Below are 16,776 nucleotides of genomic sequence, written 5' to 3'. Positions count from 1 at the left end.
TACTGTAATTCAGTTTCACTCCCACTCTTACACTCACAAAAAAATGTTGGGTAATTTTCAACTTGTTGGGTCAAAAAGGGATGAACTCAACTGTTGGGTTAAATTAACACAGTAAAAGGTTTATATTTGACCCAATAATGTCTTAAAACAACTCAGCACGGGTTAATTTGTCCCTTTTTGACCCAACGCTGGATTGAAAATCCAGTTTATTTTTTGTATGCATGTTAAAGGGCTAGTTCACCCAAAAATCTAAATTCTGTCATCCTTTACTCACGCTCTTCTCATTTCAAACTTCTATAGAAGATATTTTGAAGAATGTTTTTAACTGGCACCCATTGACCATTGTGACCATACAAAAGAAGTGAATGGGTGCCGACATTGTTTGGTTATCAACATTATTCAAAATATCTTCTTTTGTGTTCTGCAGAAGAAACAAAGACATACAGGTTTAATATGACAAGAGGGTGAATAAATGAGAGAATATTCATTTTTGGGTGAACTATCACTTTAACAAAAATACACTTTTGAACCAGTTCCATCAATTTCCCAAATTCTGAAGCTAATATAATCTTAAAGTGACAGAGGTAATTCATTTCATCATTATTATCTCACAGCGTTAAACATTAACTTGACAAAGCTGATGTGCTGATGATGAGTCCTTCTACATTTTATTTATACACCTTAGTCTATGCTATGAGTCCAGAAAGAGGTATTTACTGTTTTAAGAGACATGCTATTGTAGAAAGTTTAATAGATAGTTTTTGATAGAGACACTGGGTTTAATAGATACATGTATCTGCCAACAGCTATCGCTGGTTTATTTGATCACAAACACACAAGTCAGAGATCAGCCTAAACTATCAATAACAGCGACAAAGCAGATCCCATCTTTATTCCTCTCTATAAAATACACAGTGCCAACAGTAAAAAAGTCAATAAAAGCGATGTGAAATTCCACACAGGCATCCACACCTGTGTTTAAAAGATCTTTGCCACCATTTGAGCGATTCTCAGAAGAGTCCTTGTCATGTCCCTGGGAGCCAGAAGCAGGAGGTGAGACAGATTTTGCTGCTTTGAAGATTGATGTTGGTGTTTAGGATACCTCTGAAAAGAAAAAGACCTTCAGGCTAATCCGGCATTAGATGATAAAGATGGTCACCTGCTCGGAGCTGATAGCACAGCACTGGCAGCCCCGACTCTAAAAAGAGCGGCAACCTCTATATATGGCAATGAGAGATTTAACGTCCTCGTTTTTGCTAAAAGAGATCTTATAAGACCTTAAATAACACTGAGTCAAAGTTTTCCTGAAATGTGTTTGTACTGTTGCACTTATTTCGAGTTCCCACAGATGTTCGATAGAGATATTACAAGGTCGGTATTTGAGTTGGATTATGTGCGTCTGTTCTGAATAAAAACATTGCAGGGAGTTGTTTTCTTTGGAGAAGACTGTCTCCAAACTCTGAAAACAATGAATGTCATGTTTTGATACAAGTGAAATGCATTATGGGATATATGATATTTTGCTAAGCCTGGACTCACAGATAAGCTCTGTGTCAAATGCCAACTTGGGTAGCAAAGCTTGTATCCTTGTTTACATATACAAAACATTTTTCACAATCGCTGTATCAGTAAATAGAACAAAAACACAAATATATGCTATTAACCTCCTGAAGTAAATAAGACCTTGTTCAAAATAATTAATTCCAGTAACAGGGAATTTTACTAATCACCATATTGTGGCAGAAAGGTCAAATAAACACACCCACTTCAAGACTCACTCCATATCGAGAAAAGCCTGATATTACATTAATTTGCATTAAATCACAGCACTCATGGCCAGGCAACATGAAATTCTGTAAAATGATAAAAATATTCAACATCTGGCTGGTATGAGCGTATACACGACATGCAAAAAAGACGACAGTTGGGAATATGTTGGAAGGGTCATATACAGTACATGTTTAATATAAACCAGGCTAAGCCGAGCTTTCCAACTCTTTTCTGGAAACCTATTCAAAGACGGCAAGAAATCATAGTACTTGTCATTCTTATTGCTGTTTAACAGGGGATGTGACGGCTTTTATTAAACAACACATGAATAATTGAGTAAAGAAACACTGTGCAGTCATGAAATCCACGGTCTTTATTATTTACACATTTACGGCAAGACAACAGCAAAACGTAATGAGGTTAGTTGTCAAAATACGGCTCAATCCCTGTCTGCTGGGGGGAGACCCTATTAGGAGACTCATAGACATCTGTACAAGACGTCTTGTGCATCATCATTAGAATTTCAAAGTGGTTTTGATTGTTTGATCTCATATCCAGAAATTATTGTTGGAAGAGTCATTATCATAAACCCAGTTCTAAATTTGTTTTCCGCAGTCTTGGTTATGATCCATAATTAACTATACTGGAGACATTCCATTATTTCTTCCTTCGGATGATGAATCCGCATGGAATTTCTCCACCTGGGAATTCGGTGAACATAATGGATTTTTAAGAGTGTCGGAAAGCGAGAACATAAAAAATGTATTTAGGTTCAGTATGATTCAAAAGACACAAAAAGTATTCCATACAAGCGCGGATTAACGCACAGGCTTTCCTAGGCTGCAGCCTAGGGGCCCCACCTGTTTAGGGGCCTCTGATTGGATTCTTTATTTTGAATTTACTTCAGCGCGAACAAAAAATAGACCCTCATTGGCCCATAAGAAATATAACAAAAAATAAGCCGGGGATTGGATAGATGTTACATTTGGGTCACATCTGTCCAATTAGCTGCTGGTGAAATCATGTCAATCATTTTCATTTACGTCACTGCTATTGCTAGACGGCATAGTGGCAAAATGTCTGAAAGAATGTACAACAGTGGAGCACAAAAATGGAAAATACAAAGGTTAAAAGAACAACGTGACTAAGATAGCAGCAGGAGGATTGGCAGCTCGCATTGGCTAACATCGGTGCTGCGGTTGAAACAACTGCAGCGAGATCCTTAGCTGTTGCAGCAGTTAGCTCGTGTCATCGGGATATATTTCAGGTAGTTATTCCACAATGACACGCATATTATACAGGTTGGTTTTATACACAGTTTATGTAATGCACAGTGGTTTGTGTCTCAGTAAAGATCCACCGAGGCGTTTTTAGGGGCCGTTTATATTTCGCGTATACTTGTATAAAACTGGAGCTTGCACTCTCATGGTGTTTGCCGTTGCAAAGTAACCCGGAATGTAGAGGAAACACTGTAGTATTTGATGTGTGTATCCGAGTGCGTCAGTGCGATTGTTCGGACGCCCCTCGCAGCGTTGGTTTGTGTCTCAGCTTGATTCTATCGAACCCTTGTGCATTTGCATTCATCTTACATCATCACGAACGTGCATGACATTAAACAGAACACGGGTCAATATATTGTGTTTTTTATTCACTTGATGCTATTATGCGCAGAGTAAACAACACTTGGTCTTACTGTATATGTTCGCCTACAGAGCTTTCTGCTGCTTGCAAACAGACTATTTATCAGGACTATTTTTAAATCTGGAAATATCGTATTACCATTCATATGCCGCTCTGATTCCACTCGCAATGCGCAAAACAATGCAAGCGTGAAAGGCACCTGAAAGCCACCTAAGGGGGGTCTCACCCAAAGAGCAGCCTAGGGGCCCTTGACCACCTTAATCTGTCCCTGATTCCATATATTACTTTAACTGTCGTGCCGATATCCCCTGATCACAGCCGCAAAGAAATTCTGTTACATTCTGTGGAATGAAATGAAAATACACCCCATCCTCCGCAATATTCGGCACTTTAAAAGGGAGGAGGGATGAAATAATGAATTAGGCCCATTTGAGGATATTGACTGATTCCCTGTGTGCTCACGGCGCCGTCCGTCCGTAATCTATCTCTGAAATAATCATTCATGCTCTAAATACATCAGAGAGAGGGGATAATAAAAAATACACCATTCAGCTCCATTGATTTGCATTGTTAATTTCCCACTTGATGGCTGCAGAGAGAGAAAGTGATGAAGGGACCTCTACAGCAGGCTTAGAAAGCATCCAGCACCACAAATCTAAAGCTAGCCGCTGTCAGCAACGGGGCCTGACAATAAGGCAACACAATTAAGCGGCGGTGGCGAGCAAAGTGATGCAGCACTCCATAAAACTTCTGTGAGATCCCAACTCATCAACCTCTACATAACCATAAAGCCAGAAGCAGGACGGAGATAAAGCCTGAGATGCTAAAAAGCAGATTGACTGTTTATGGAGGTGATCGAGTTGTGTGGGAAAAGGTGTTGGATAGATCCTGTTGAGTCTGACATCATCACTGCCTGACACTTGAGCTCTGGTCAGATAAAACATGAAAAATGAACACGGATAAAAACAGGCACGAGGGGGTTGGAAGACTACAGAATATACAGCCTGGCCTATATGTGACAGACTACATACATTACACTAACATGTGTGCATGTTTGTTAAAGTGATAGTTTCCTCAAAAATGACAATTCTTTCATCATTTGAAGAGTTCTTTTGCATTAACAGATGACCCTGTTTTTGTCAAATTTTCAAAAATCATGTTTTTAATGGTGTTTTATTGGGTTAGTTAGCTGTTTTTTAGTTATTATTACTAAATCAAAACAAACCAAAGCACAACAAAAAAACCATGATTAAAATCTAAATGATTAAAATAAAAATCAGTTTTTGCAAATTATCTCTTCATTTATTCACCCTCATATTATTCCAAATCTGTATGACTTTCTTTCGCAGAATACAAAAGATATTTTGACCAATATTGGGACCCCATTGACCTCCACTGTATGGAAACAAGACCGCTAGACCAGTGGTTCTCAAACGTTTTCGTTGTAAGGCCCCCTTTGTGTAGAGTGCATCGCTTTGTGGCCCCCCAAATAAAGATTTATAATCTTAAACTTCGAATTTTAATTAAACCAAAAACATATTCAGTTACACAATGCTGGAACATCAATTCTTTTGGCTGGTGGTGTTATTTTTCTGATGTTTTATAGCATAAAATATATCTAAACATTTCTATATTCCATAAAATGCCATAAAATCTGTTGCCCACCTAGATCCATCTTGTGGGTCCCCAGTTTGAGAATCACTTCACTAGACATTTTCATAGAAGGAAAAAAATCATATATATATATATATATATATATATACAGTATACTGTATATATATATATATATATATATAGGTTTTAAATGACAAAAAAGTTCATTTTCAAAATCAAAATGGTTAATCCACATAAAAATGCATACACTTCATTTCAAGATGACTTCTACTTGCTCCCAGTACTTTTCTTCTTGTTTTGTAACACTTTTGCGTTTGATAATTCAGTTAAAAAAAATTACCATCACCAAGAATCTAGCTATTCTATCATGTTGGCCATTTCTGTGCACATCTAATATACACTACCAGCCTATAAAATATAAGTAAATTCATCAAAACTATAGAGTAGCACAACTGTAGCTGTGGGAAATATAGCTATTATATCATATATAGTTATATTTTAGCATCTTCAAAGTATATGTTGGCACAATTATATTAATTATAGTAATTTTAAACATTTAAGCATACATCAAAAGATTCTTAGGATTATTATAAACATTTCAAGAAAGTGTTTCCAAACTTTTGACTGGTAGTGTAGACCATGGCTACTGCACTTGATCAAATGATGCGGATCAAATTTTGCTAGCAAATGTCCACAACTGTGCAACAAATAAATAGCAAGTGCAAATAAACAATGCGTTCAGTGAAATCCCCTGACTGTGTTTCTATTTCTCCAATCAAGATGGCTTTTGGGAGATTTAAGTGTGCATTATGTCTTTTGTTTGGTTTAAACTGTTCTATTATCCAAATGCACGTTGTACAAGCACACATTTGACGAAGAGAAAAGCGCCAACTGTGACAGCCATCGTTGAAGAGTGGGCAGAATAAAGCGCGCATTTAACTCCAATAAACCAACACTTACCGCTCGCGACATGCTTTCAATTAAAGAGACCTTGATTATTTTATTGATTTTAAAAAGCTTGATGACAACTCGTTTGCGAAATCCCATTTGCATTTATGTGCCCAGTAAAATAACACATGAACGAAGGAATAAAAAGAGAGAGAGTGAGTGAGTGAGTGAGTGAGTGAGAGAGGAGAACGAAGGCTTCCTCTATGCATCTGTTGAGGCTTTTAGAGAGATACGTATACTAATCCATCGCTTTTACACGAGCCCCTGTCAGGGTTAATTGGTTTTTGAAGATGGGTAATGAAGGAAAATGGTGTTTATTATTGCGCCTCTCTCATTAAAAGAAAGCAGTTCGGCCGGCATGCGGGTGACATTTACACACTCATCAGACGCAGGGAGGCGTTTGTGCGTTGCAGCGTAACGGCAAGAAACAAGTTCAAAATGAAGCTTGTTCCTCTGATCTCGGAGCAGTCCCGCTGAATTACAATGAGCTTCATACACTATAATAGGGTTAAAGTTATGAGACGTTTTTACAAGGCTCAGCAATCCCCAGGAGCATCATGAGAGGTCACAGATGGTGAAGGCAATAACGCACCAGCTGAGACGTTAATATTCAAATACACGCTCGCAAACACGTGTAGAGTCTCAGCCGTTAATCCTGAAATCACAGGCACAATACTAAGAAACCTCGGGCTATAACCGATATCAAGTGTGAACACGTCAATGAACGCAGGAAGTGCTAATTTGCAGCTGTTACCTCTCTCCTCCGTGATGCCCAGCATGTCTGTTTGACTTTCCATACCACAGCAGCGACCAGCAGCAGGGACAGGAAACAGCTGGAGACAAGAGACACGGAAAATCAATACATCAGTCAATCAAACAAGATTCACGACTTCATAATTCCAATCGCGGATAACATTCAAATAACCTTCCAGTATAGACGGAGGGCAGCTGCTACATATTTATATTTCAATCACGCGATCAATGATAAACAAGTTCATTTTGCATGAAGGGATCAATCCAAAGTGGAACCGACTGTTATGTCAATAATTTACTTAATACTGTCTGCTGCACTGAAAAACAAGCAGATCTACACTCCAGCGGGTTTGATTTGCGCTCCGGCACGTACAAGTTTTTAGAAGATGCTAAAGAGAGTTGGCCTTGATTGAGACGAGCTGTTTCAAAAGCTCTTATACAAGCAGAATTCCCTCTTTTACCTGAACTTGACAGATTTACATTTGAAGTCAAATGTAAGTGTCTATGTCTTGTGTCTAAAAAAAAAAAGTATTGTTGTTCATTCTCTCCCTTGCTTACTCCAGTTTTAATCCTCCTAGTAGCATGGCCTTGTAAACTAACGGTACTGTTTAGCGTGTTGACAAAATGTTTATATGCTCTCCTACTTAAAAGCGTCTGCCAAATGAATAAATGTAAATGTAAAAATGCATTTGCTGGTCATGTACACTCCATTTCATGTTTTTGTTTGGTTTTCTTCCACAGGTCATGGTCAGCACCTGCTGCTGCAAATGATGATAAAGCATCGGTGCCCTATTTTCAGAAGGCTTGCTCAAGTTGTCACCAGCTGAGAATGGAAGATGATGACCTTATACAAAGACATATCGTGGGTTGCACCAACAAGGATTAGACTTAAATCTAGATTAAATCAAAGTTTCTTTAATAATTCTGTTGCACCAAACTGTAAACCTTGTCTAAACATAATCTGGTTTATATTCAAGATATCATTTGATCCAGGTTTTAATTTGACTGTAAATCTGGATTAATTTTAATTCTGTTGATTCATTACTTTAAACTCTGATTTATCTCTCAGTTAGGGATTAACTTTAAACTTGCTACTGAGGAGGTTTAAATAATAAAAATGATAATAAAATGTGCAGACAAATGATCAGAGACAGACACACAGGCGTCATGATTCAGTGATGCGTTTACTGTAAATAAAAATGGAAATAAATGAAACACCTCAGCACAGAGTAAAGTCACGGCGGTTTGATAAACTGTGTGGTCGGCTGTGAAGCGTCAAGTTCAAGATGTCAAGTTCTTTCTTTTCCAATACATACAAGCACAACGTCTATGATTAAACCGGAAACGACCGACATCCTGAGAAGAGGAAAGCTGTTTTAGCGGCACCCGTATCTATTCTGGAGTTTTGGTTCCTTGCCACCGTTGTCATGTTGGCTTGCTCACCAGGAGACTGCAGATATTAGATTAACTTCTGCAAATTGCATAAACATTGCTTTTATTAGGGTGGTGCCTAATAAGTATAAGTGCTAATAACTATTAAAAAGTGCTTGTCAACTTTGTATTTAACGATTTAAAAACTGAATTTGAACATCTTAAGTTTTAGAAGAAGAGTTTGTTGTATTAAAAAGATATTGTAAATCATGGTTTTTAATATCACAATTATTGTCAATACCATTATATTGTGACATCCACACGTTACTGCTGTTATTTTCTGAATTTATAGCATTTTATTTACATTTTGGATGAAGGTTTTGGATATAGACAAGATCTCAGCATTTGTGTATATAGTCTATCGGCACTCACTTTTGTCGCAACATACTCAATACACTAACATGAACATTAGAGAAATAGGGGATATGTGGGGGCAATATAATCAACCAATCATTCACACTCAAACAAAGCCTCTTTTCAGCCAGCATTATTATTAATACATACCATCAGTTTCAAAAATACACGGCCTGAAGGAAGAATCTTCAATTTTAAACTCAAGCTTTCAGGCAAAAAAGTTCATGTAGCGTTATACTATCATGAAATCCAAATTCACGGCAAGTTTAAACCCAGCAAAGGTGGCAGACTTCCACATGGTTATCATGAAATGATGATCATACTCCAAGCACAGCGGGAGATTTCTTGAGATCTTGGGAAGTTGTAATATTCTACTTCTAGACTTTCTGCTTTAGCATCATATATTAAAGGGCTTAGCTCATTACATGTGAAAACGTTCAACCTAAAATTAGCATCAGTCTAACAAGAACGTAGCTGAGGTAAGGCAAGCGTCTGGTCTGAAAGCACCTTTTCAACCATTTCATCAGCCATATTTCAAAACCCAATCAGAACAAGGCAGAGGTCTCTTATTAAATCTATTAATGATGAGGGCAATTAATCCTTAATGAGCTGGATAATGCTTCTAATGGCCAGAGAATGAGGCACACAAATGCAAGTGCGCTTTTGCTGGAAAAGTTGTGAAAGTGGTGTGACGAATGCCCTAAATGAATTTATTCACGATCAGTCTGGGCACATGAAACAAGACCTTAGTCAGGGTAGACACTGTGAGAAATAGATGTACGCTTTGTGAAAAGGGTCTGCCAAGTATCCAGACTTGTTTTCACTGGAGATTTTTTGGATTAGGTACAGTAGTGTCCAAAAGTGATGTCCAGGAGGCTATATTTGTAAAATGAAATGAAATCAAAAATCTAATTGTAGTGCATATTTAATATAATGTTTGAATAAAAAGTGAAGACGTCAATTGTCTCAAGCTGGACATCACTTTTAGTCACTGTATTTTTGTTTAAGGTATTTATTGGACAAAATTATCTGGCAAAAGAGAAACCACAAGGAATATGGGTTTATTCTAATACATAAAAAATGCCTTGAGACACAAACAGCAAAACTAAGATAAAAATAAACTAAATAAAATACAATTTTACATATATAATAATAAATAAAACCATTTTAGTCACATTTACTCGCTACGGTATTTTTGTATTTGTGTTTCAGCTTTTTTCATTTACCTTAAGTTTTAGTGTCGCTACGACAAAACTTAGAAGTGCTTATTTTTTATGTTTTCTAATAATATTTTAAATAAATTTAATTTTATAAATAAATTTAATAGATCTTTTAAAATACCAATATTGAGAGCCATGTGTCCTGTTAAATTTCGTTGCCCTCTGTCTAGCCACTTAAATGCTTCAATGTCTCTGTCTGTGGTTGTTTTCTGCACACCTAACTCCATTCCACACACAAATAAACCTGACAGTGTAAATGCAGTACTGGCCCGGTGACAGTTTCGTCAACTAGCCTGAACTTCTCACACTGGCCCCAGGGCATCCTGATCGCCAAGCCTCGGTACCGCTTTATCTTCTCTGCCTGTCACGGTTCATCACTCGCTCTCTATCCCAAATTGGTATTTATTCATGTGTATATTTGCACCCAGCATGGATTCGGCGCTGGCCTGTATTTGTCAGTGTACATTTGTAGATTGTGATCTGCTTGTAGTATTGATCTGTGCAGGTAGCGGCAAATGTCCGAAGGATAGAGCGCGAGAGCCAATCCAGCAAAGCTACCAGAGACACAGCCTACAGTGATTACACAATCAATACAATGAAGCAGACAACCCGAGCTGAGCATAGTCACCACATATACATACATACACACTCTCTCGCCACAACCGTTCAACAATCATCCTGCACAATAATGTGAGCCTCTTCTATTTCAATCTCTCGAATAGGTATGAAGGAAAAAAGCCCCATTACATTCAAATCATAAGAGCATTAGTCAGTTACAGACGTAAAATGAATTGCCTCCAGTCACCATCCACTGAAGCACAAGCATTCAGAATGTTAATACCATCATCCCTGATATGAGCTCACGGATGGCTGTAGTCCTGACGGAAACCATGCAGAGGAGAAATGAGAGGTGCATGAAAAAGAGAGAGTAATTGGGCTAAACCGAATTGCGGTGTCACCAATTAGCTGGAGGAGTGGGTGAAAGGCTTAAACGCTCTTTAATTGTTACCGTTTTTCTTGCTCATTTAGTGGAGCGTAAGAGTGCAGAGACATCAAAAAACACTCTTCAAAGAAAACATATTCAAAAGGACTTCTGAAGCTAATGAGGGATTACAGCAAAATACCAAAAGTACACACTTTCCTCCTACGTACACACCAATTCTTTCACGGCTGACAGTAGGGCGACTCCTCATAACACACACAAGTTCCTTAAAAGCAAGTGAGCTCACTTGGTGACCATCTTGATAACACCTCTGGACAGGTATTTTACAAATATTAATATTTAAATGGGTCAGGAAGTCAGGAAGAGTTTCAAATAAGCAACATCATCTAACACTGGTGTCAAAAGACAAATAAAATGTATTTTTAACACCGTGCAGCTGATGTGCATCTTCATTCTGGAGCAAACAAACCATATGTCCCATACATCCAAAAAGAAAACTGTCAATTTTAGAACTACATTATTCTGTAAGCTCCCCCTCTAAATCACATGCACATGTTTTTAATGCATTTCATATTTCATATTTTTTCTACTTGATCTCAGTAAACACTATTAATTTCTCTTTAAACTCATTTAAAGATACACATCTCTGAACAAATAAAAAAATACCTGGAAAATAAAACCCCTTTGGGACTGCTGTGAACGTCTGTATACATTCTGATTAGAAAGCTCATCAACTTTATCAATGTGAGAAAGAGAGAAGAGAGAAATATGCTCGTGTTGGCTGCAGGCCAGTCTCTCAGGAGGGCTGTTGTGGAATTTTAGGCAGATTTCGCAAACTGCACTTCTAATTAAGATTATGTTAAGAGCTGGAAGTGATATGCTAATCAGATGCAAAGCACAAATGTGTTATAATCATTTTTATTCTTTCTCCGTAACAAGTTTTATGGCCATGTAAAATCGTAGCAGAAGTATAAAATGCAAATGCACAATGAGGACATGACATTCTGTATGGGGGGTTATAACTCTAGAACTGTTTAAACAGACATACTTGTAGGCGCTCACTGGAGCACTTCTCAGAGAAGTACCTGTTTACCACTTCAGCGTGTCTAGTGCATGGTGACATATCCATCATCCTGACAGCCAATCAGGTTAGAGCGTCAGAGTGACACGGTTACTGTGACATCCAGACACAAAAAATTTTTTCAGTGGGGTACAAACTGTTCTTAAGTGCTGTTCTTCCAGCTCTTGATGATCCTCTCACCTCCAGAGATGAATCTAAACCCTGCTGTAAACTGGAAAGAAGCTCTGCGGGAAGGTTCCACTGAGCACATCTGAGCACATTGTTAATTCTACTGCTTGTAACAACATGCATATAAATATAAAATCAGAATCTCTGTATTCTGTGTATTCTGACACTTTGCATTGCTGATGAATGCGCGTGCTTTGTGTATTCTTTGGTGCACACAGTATTATATTCTTCAACTTTATACTTTAAAATAAAAGGGATGCTAACGTCATCATGATGGTGTGGGCGAGGACCTCACTGTGTACAGTATGATTCATCATTATAAATAGTAAAATATTGTTTCATCCATATAAAAATTATTGTACTCTTTGTACTGTAAATGCAATCATTTATTCTTATCAAAATGTTATCACCTTTTTCTTATAAAAATATAAAACAAATTGTAATTACATTTTTTAGGAAAAACCTCTTTTCTTACATTTCCAACAGAATACGGGGTTAAGCACTTGATCCAGTTCTATTGGAGAGAATTTAATGTTCATTTATTTTTTACAAGCAAAGTTTCATAGGAGTTGTGTAAAAACTTCCAGCCATGTCAGAGACAGACTACAGAGAATACCATCACAACACACTGCCATCTTAGATGACAGTTCATCATTCAAATGTTGTTTACTGATATAAATATATTTATGAACAAAGACAATTAGTTATCCAATTAAATAAAATAACTTTTGTGCATACTTGTAAATGTGTATACAATCTATGTAGCACATTATAACTTAGGCTATATCTTGATGACCGCTTGTTGACATGGTAAATTGACTGGGAATTTGGGTTGAACTGTAACTTGGCTTGATGCACAATGTCACCCGAGAACTATAACTGTAAATGGACAGCCTTGAAGACATGAGAGGGAGAAAAAGAAGGAATGTATTCAAAGGGAGGGGTATGAAGAATATACGCCAATCTCTCTGAAATGCCATGAAGAATTCTATCATCTGCATCTCTCGCCTGCAGAAAACTTAAAACACGTCAAACAACAAATGCCCTGCAGCCTAGAACTTCAACTTTTGTATCTTTCAACACATTCCTATACACACATAAAATTAAAAAATGAAGTGCACTGTGTATGATACTGTGTGCATACTGGATATTACTCTGCTGTTTCCAATGTAGAAAATATTGTATTTCCGCTATTACAGAAACAAAGTATCAAAAATTATATTTATTACTTATTTATTAATTTTAAACACTTTTATGACACCATACCAATTTACTATATACTGTATACCAGGACATTTGTGTTGCCCTGACAGTTAAAAATTTCACCAAAACAGCTCAGGGCTGCTGAAAGCCTCACAATAACATCAATGTTTATACACATACTGCAGCAGATGGCATATTATTTATATAGTAGGTGGCCTGTAATTATTTTGCTGCACTGTCAGGCACTTTAAACACAACTGCAGACGGTCAGCTCTGTAATTTGACTGTCCAGATGTACAATAACTCTGGCATTTTCTAACACGTAACTACCAGCCAAACTCAAAATTAAACCATGCAATTGTAAACATTATGTCATAAACAGAGGATTTCTATTTCTCAGAAAAGTTTGTATATAATATTGGCTCATTTAGATCCAGAGTAAACGTTAAGAGAAAGTTTACACAGACAAAGAAAGATATTCTTCATTTATATACCCCAGGAGTCTTCAACTAAAATTGCTTGAGGTCCAGTAAACAAACCCTCATTACCAGCCAAGGTCCGGACAATGAAATACCTAAAAACATGAATTGACGGTTTTTGGCAGACCAAAGAAATAAACATGTCTTTTCATATCTATACGACGGCATAACAATTTCTGACAACAATATAATGAAGGAAAATGTGCAAAATGCCTTAATCTCTAAACCTGCACTGATTATACATTCATTTCAACATTAACAACTTTAATAGAAAACTAAAGTGTTGTTTTCTGCTGAACTGAGATTAACAAATAGCAGCATCAAGTTGTGACTGAACATCCTCTGATAATATTTCAGCTCTTCTTGTGGCTGTTGCAGCTGAAAGGGGGGTTTGTTTCATATTTTCTTTTACTTCATGTCTTTATTTTCCTTCTAAAAGTGTTTCACATGCAGCCTCCATGCACTTTTTTACTATTTCCCCATCAGTAAAGGGCTTGTTATGTTTTCCTAAGATCCACTGTTTTCTTAGTGAACATTCATATGCTCTTTGTTGGGCGGTAAGTGAGTGAGGGAGGACCCGTGTAGATCGCTTCTACTGTGCTTTGAGCTTATATATTTTCCTTGTCCTTACCTCGGACTGCTGCAGGTAAGTTTCTTCATAGTGTCTACGTCTAGTTTCATGATGCCGTTTAAGGTTTCCACTTTTGACAACCTCAACAGACTCCGAGCAAATGAGACAAACTGGCCTCGTGCATGTCGATGCAGGAAGAATAAATTAATCTCGGAAAACATGGTTTTCAGCGTCAACTTTTCTAACTTTTGAAAAGGACATTGTTTTTTAGTCACTGACAGTTACATCTGTCTGCGCGCTGTGCAGCGAGTCTGTTGCGGCTCTCTTCACTCGTCGACGTCTGAACATAGCAACAGTGCGCATATGTTAACTGTCCGTTGCGCCGTAGGACCCAAACTGCTACTGAGCGGACCTTGATGTGCCTGGTATAAATTTGATTGCATTAGAAAATAATGTTAGGCGTTCATTTATTTATGATGTCAAAAGGCTTTGAGTTCCTGACTGATGCATCTTGCGGTCCGCATTCGAACCGGTGTCCGCTAGTTGGTGACCCCTGATTTACCCCATCAATGCATTCTGGATTCTTGTTTTGTACTGGCTACATTTCATCCATCTATGTAAGAATACCCATCTGTTGTATTTGACATAAGATGGTAGATTCGGTGTGAGAGGTGAAGTGTGTTTCCATTAAAGCCATTTATCACAACTGCTCTGTTCACTGTACATCAGAAGATAGATTCCTGACACAGTGAGTCTCTCTTGGGTATGACAAATATCACAGCTTTTGGTGGGGACCCAAATACGGAAGAAAACCAAAGGCACAAACTGGTGAGCAAATTATTTTTATCTCACATCATACACATTGAGCATTTAAGGTGCGGTTTTAAAGTTAAAAAGCTTTTAGTTACAAAAAGTTTAAAATTGTTTCAAAACTTTCAAACATATCTAGTTGTGCAAACAGCCCCTAAACACAACATGCATTTATTCAAGAAGACTGAAAGAGTGGCAGCATTTGGCCTATTCACAGCCAACACAATTACATGTGTTCTGCCTATTTATCAGCCAGCCTTCATGAAGGGGTTGTTGATAGTAAAGTCCCTGCATCAATATCTCCTCAGCAGGTTTATCTCATCAAAATCCAAGAGGATTTCAAGTGATACAGTAATCTAAAGAATAAAGTGTGCATACCTGAAAAATGTGACAAAGAACTGGACCAGGTCCATAATGCTGCTGTGCTGAGAGAAGGATATCTGTGGAAAAAAGAATATGACAAGTATGAGCTATGAGATTGTTACTTATTGCTACCATATTTATGCACAGCATCGTCTAGGACTTTTATTTTTTAAAACCTTGTTGTGAATTTGTCTAGACTATTGCATGAATGGTTTGAGCCTCATCTTAGTCATAGTTACCAATACAGTTTTATTAAACAAACACTTGTTTTTATAAACAAAACAGACCATTTTACAGTTTACTGTCTTAATTCAATAAATTTTGTAATCAATTACCACATGGCATGAAATTTAGAGAGAAAAAGTTGCCTATGTGTAATGGGATAGGTGACAGAAAATGTTTTAAAGCTTCATAAAAAAACCCAAGAAAAAACAGATGGCTTGTAATACATTTGACATTTAATCAAGTGTTTATGTTGTTGATCCAATTTAACTAGAATTTGTTCATGACTGTGCTGTGTAAACTGTAGCAATAAATAAATGTTTCTAATCAAAATTATTTTTACATGACATGAGAGCCATTTATTTTTTTAAATATGGCATATTGGTTTTTAAAACTTGGCAAGCAGCATGAATTTTCCCACACACAATATTTACACTTCATTTCACAGTATTTAATATTCTAAAAGACGTCAAAAACAGAAGGGACACAAAGACAGTGGCTTGCTATTGTATTATCAAAGTACTACATTTAACATGTAATGAAAAGTAAACTGATTAAACATTATTTCTATACTGTATGCCTAGCCATTCTAATAAATGGATTGTCTAATTCCTTACATTACATTACCTGTGCTAATACATGACTGTACATGAAAGGTGTACAATCCTACAATCAGTTTTATAAAATGCACTTGATTTCTGAGCTGTCGCAGCCGGGCCCAGAAATACGATCATGTCCATTATCTGATTAGTTTAGCTACAGTGAGGGAAATAAGTATTTGATCCCCTGCTGATTTTGTAAGTTTGCCTACTTACAAACAAATGAAGGGTCTATAATTTTTATGGTGGGTTTATTTTAACTGATAGACACAGAATATTTAAAAAAATCAGGGGAAAAAAATGTTATATAAAGGTTATAAATTGATTTGCATTTCAGTCAGTGAAATAAGTATTCAGGAACAACTATTTTCCCCTGCACTCAAACACACACAAACAAACTTTTTCGTTGCAACAGCATGTTGTTCACTGACCACTGCGGAGGGGTAGCAGTGTCCTCTCCTCACCCTTAGGGTTTGATATCTCCTCAGAGGATTGTTCTAGTAGCGCTTCAACAGCTCTCTCTGCTTTTATCTCCAGACCTTATAGACCTTTGATTCTCCCTCATTCTGTTGAGTCTTAACCTAAGGGTTCTTGGACCTCAAAGGT

At 37.2% G+C, this 16,776-nt stretch overlaps 1 protein-coding gene across 1 annotated transcript in view; it reads right to left on the bottom strand.

The window, feature by feature from the left end:
• atrnl1a (attractin-like 1a) overlaps positions 1–16,776 on the bottom strand; it is a 245,483-nt gene that overhangs the window by 74,336 nt on the left and 154,371 nt on the right. The window contains 2 exon segments of the mRNA XM_057341818.1: positions 6,728–6,806; positions 15,365–15,426. Coding sequence (XP_057197801.1) covers positions 6,728–6,806; positions 15,365–15,426 — 141 coding nt within the window.

The sequence above is a fragment of the Triplophysa rosa genome, linkage group LG9, assembly GCF_024868665.1.
Source record: "Triplophysa rosa linkage group LG9, Trosa_1v2, whole genome shotgun sequence".
NCBI lineage: Eukaryota > Metazoa > Chordata > Actinopteri > Cypriniformes > Nemacheilidae > Triplophysa > Triplophysa rosa.
The sequence above is the reverse complement of the archived record's forward strand: the minus strand, read 5'-3'. Positions and strand labels throughout refer to the sequence as shown.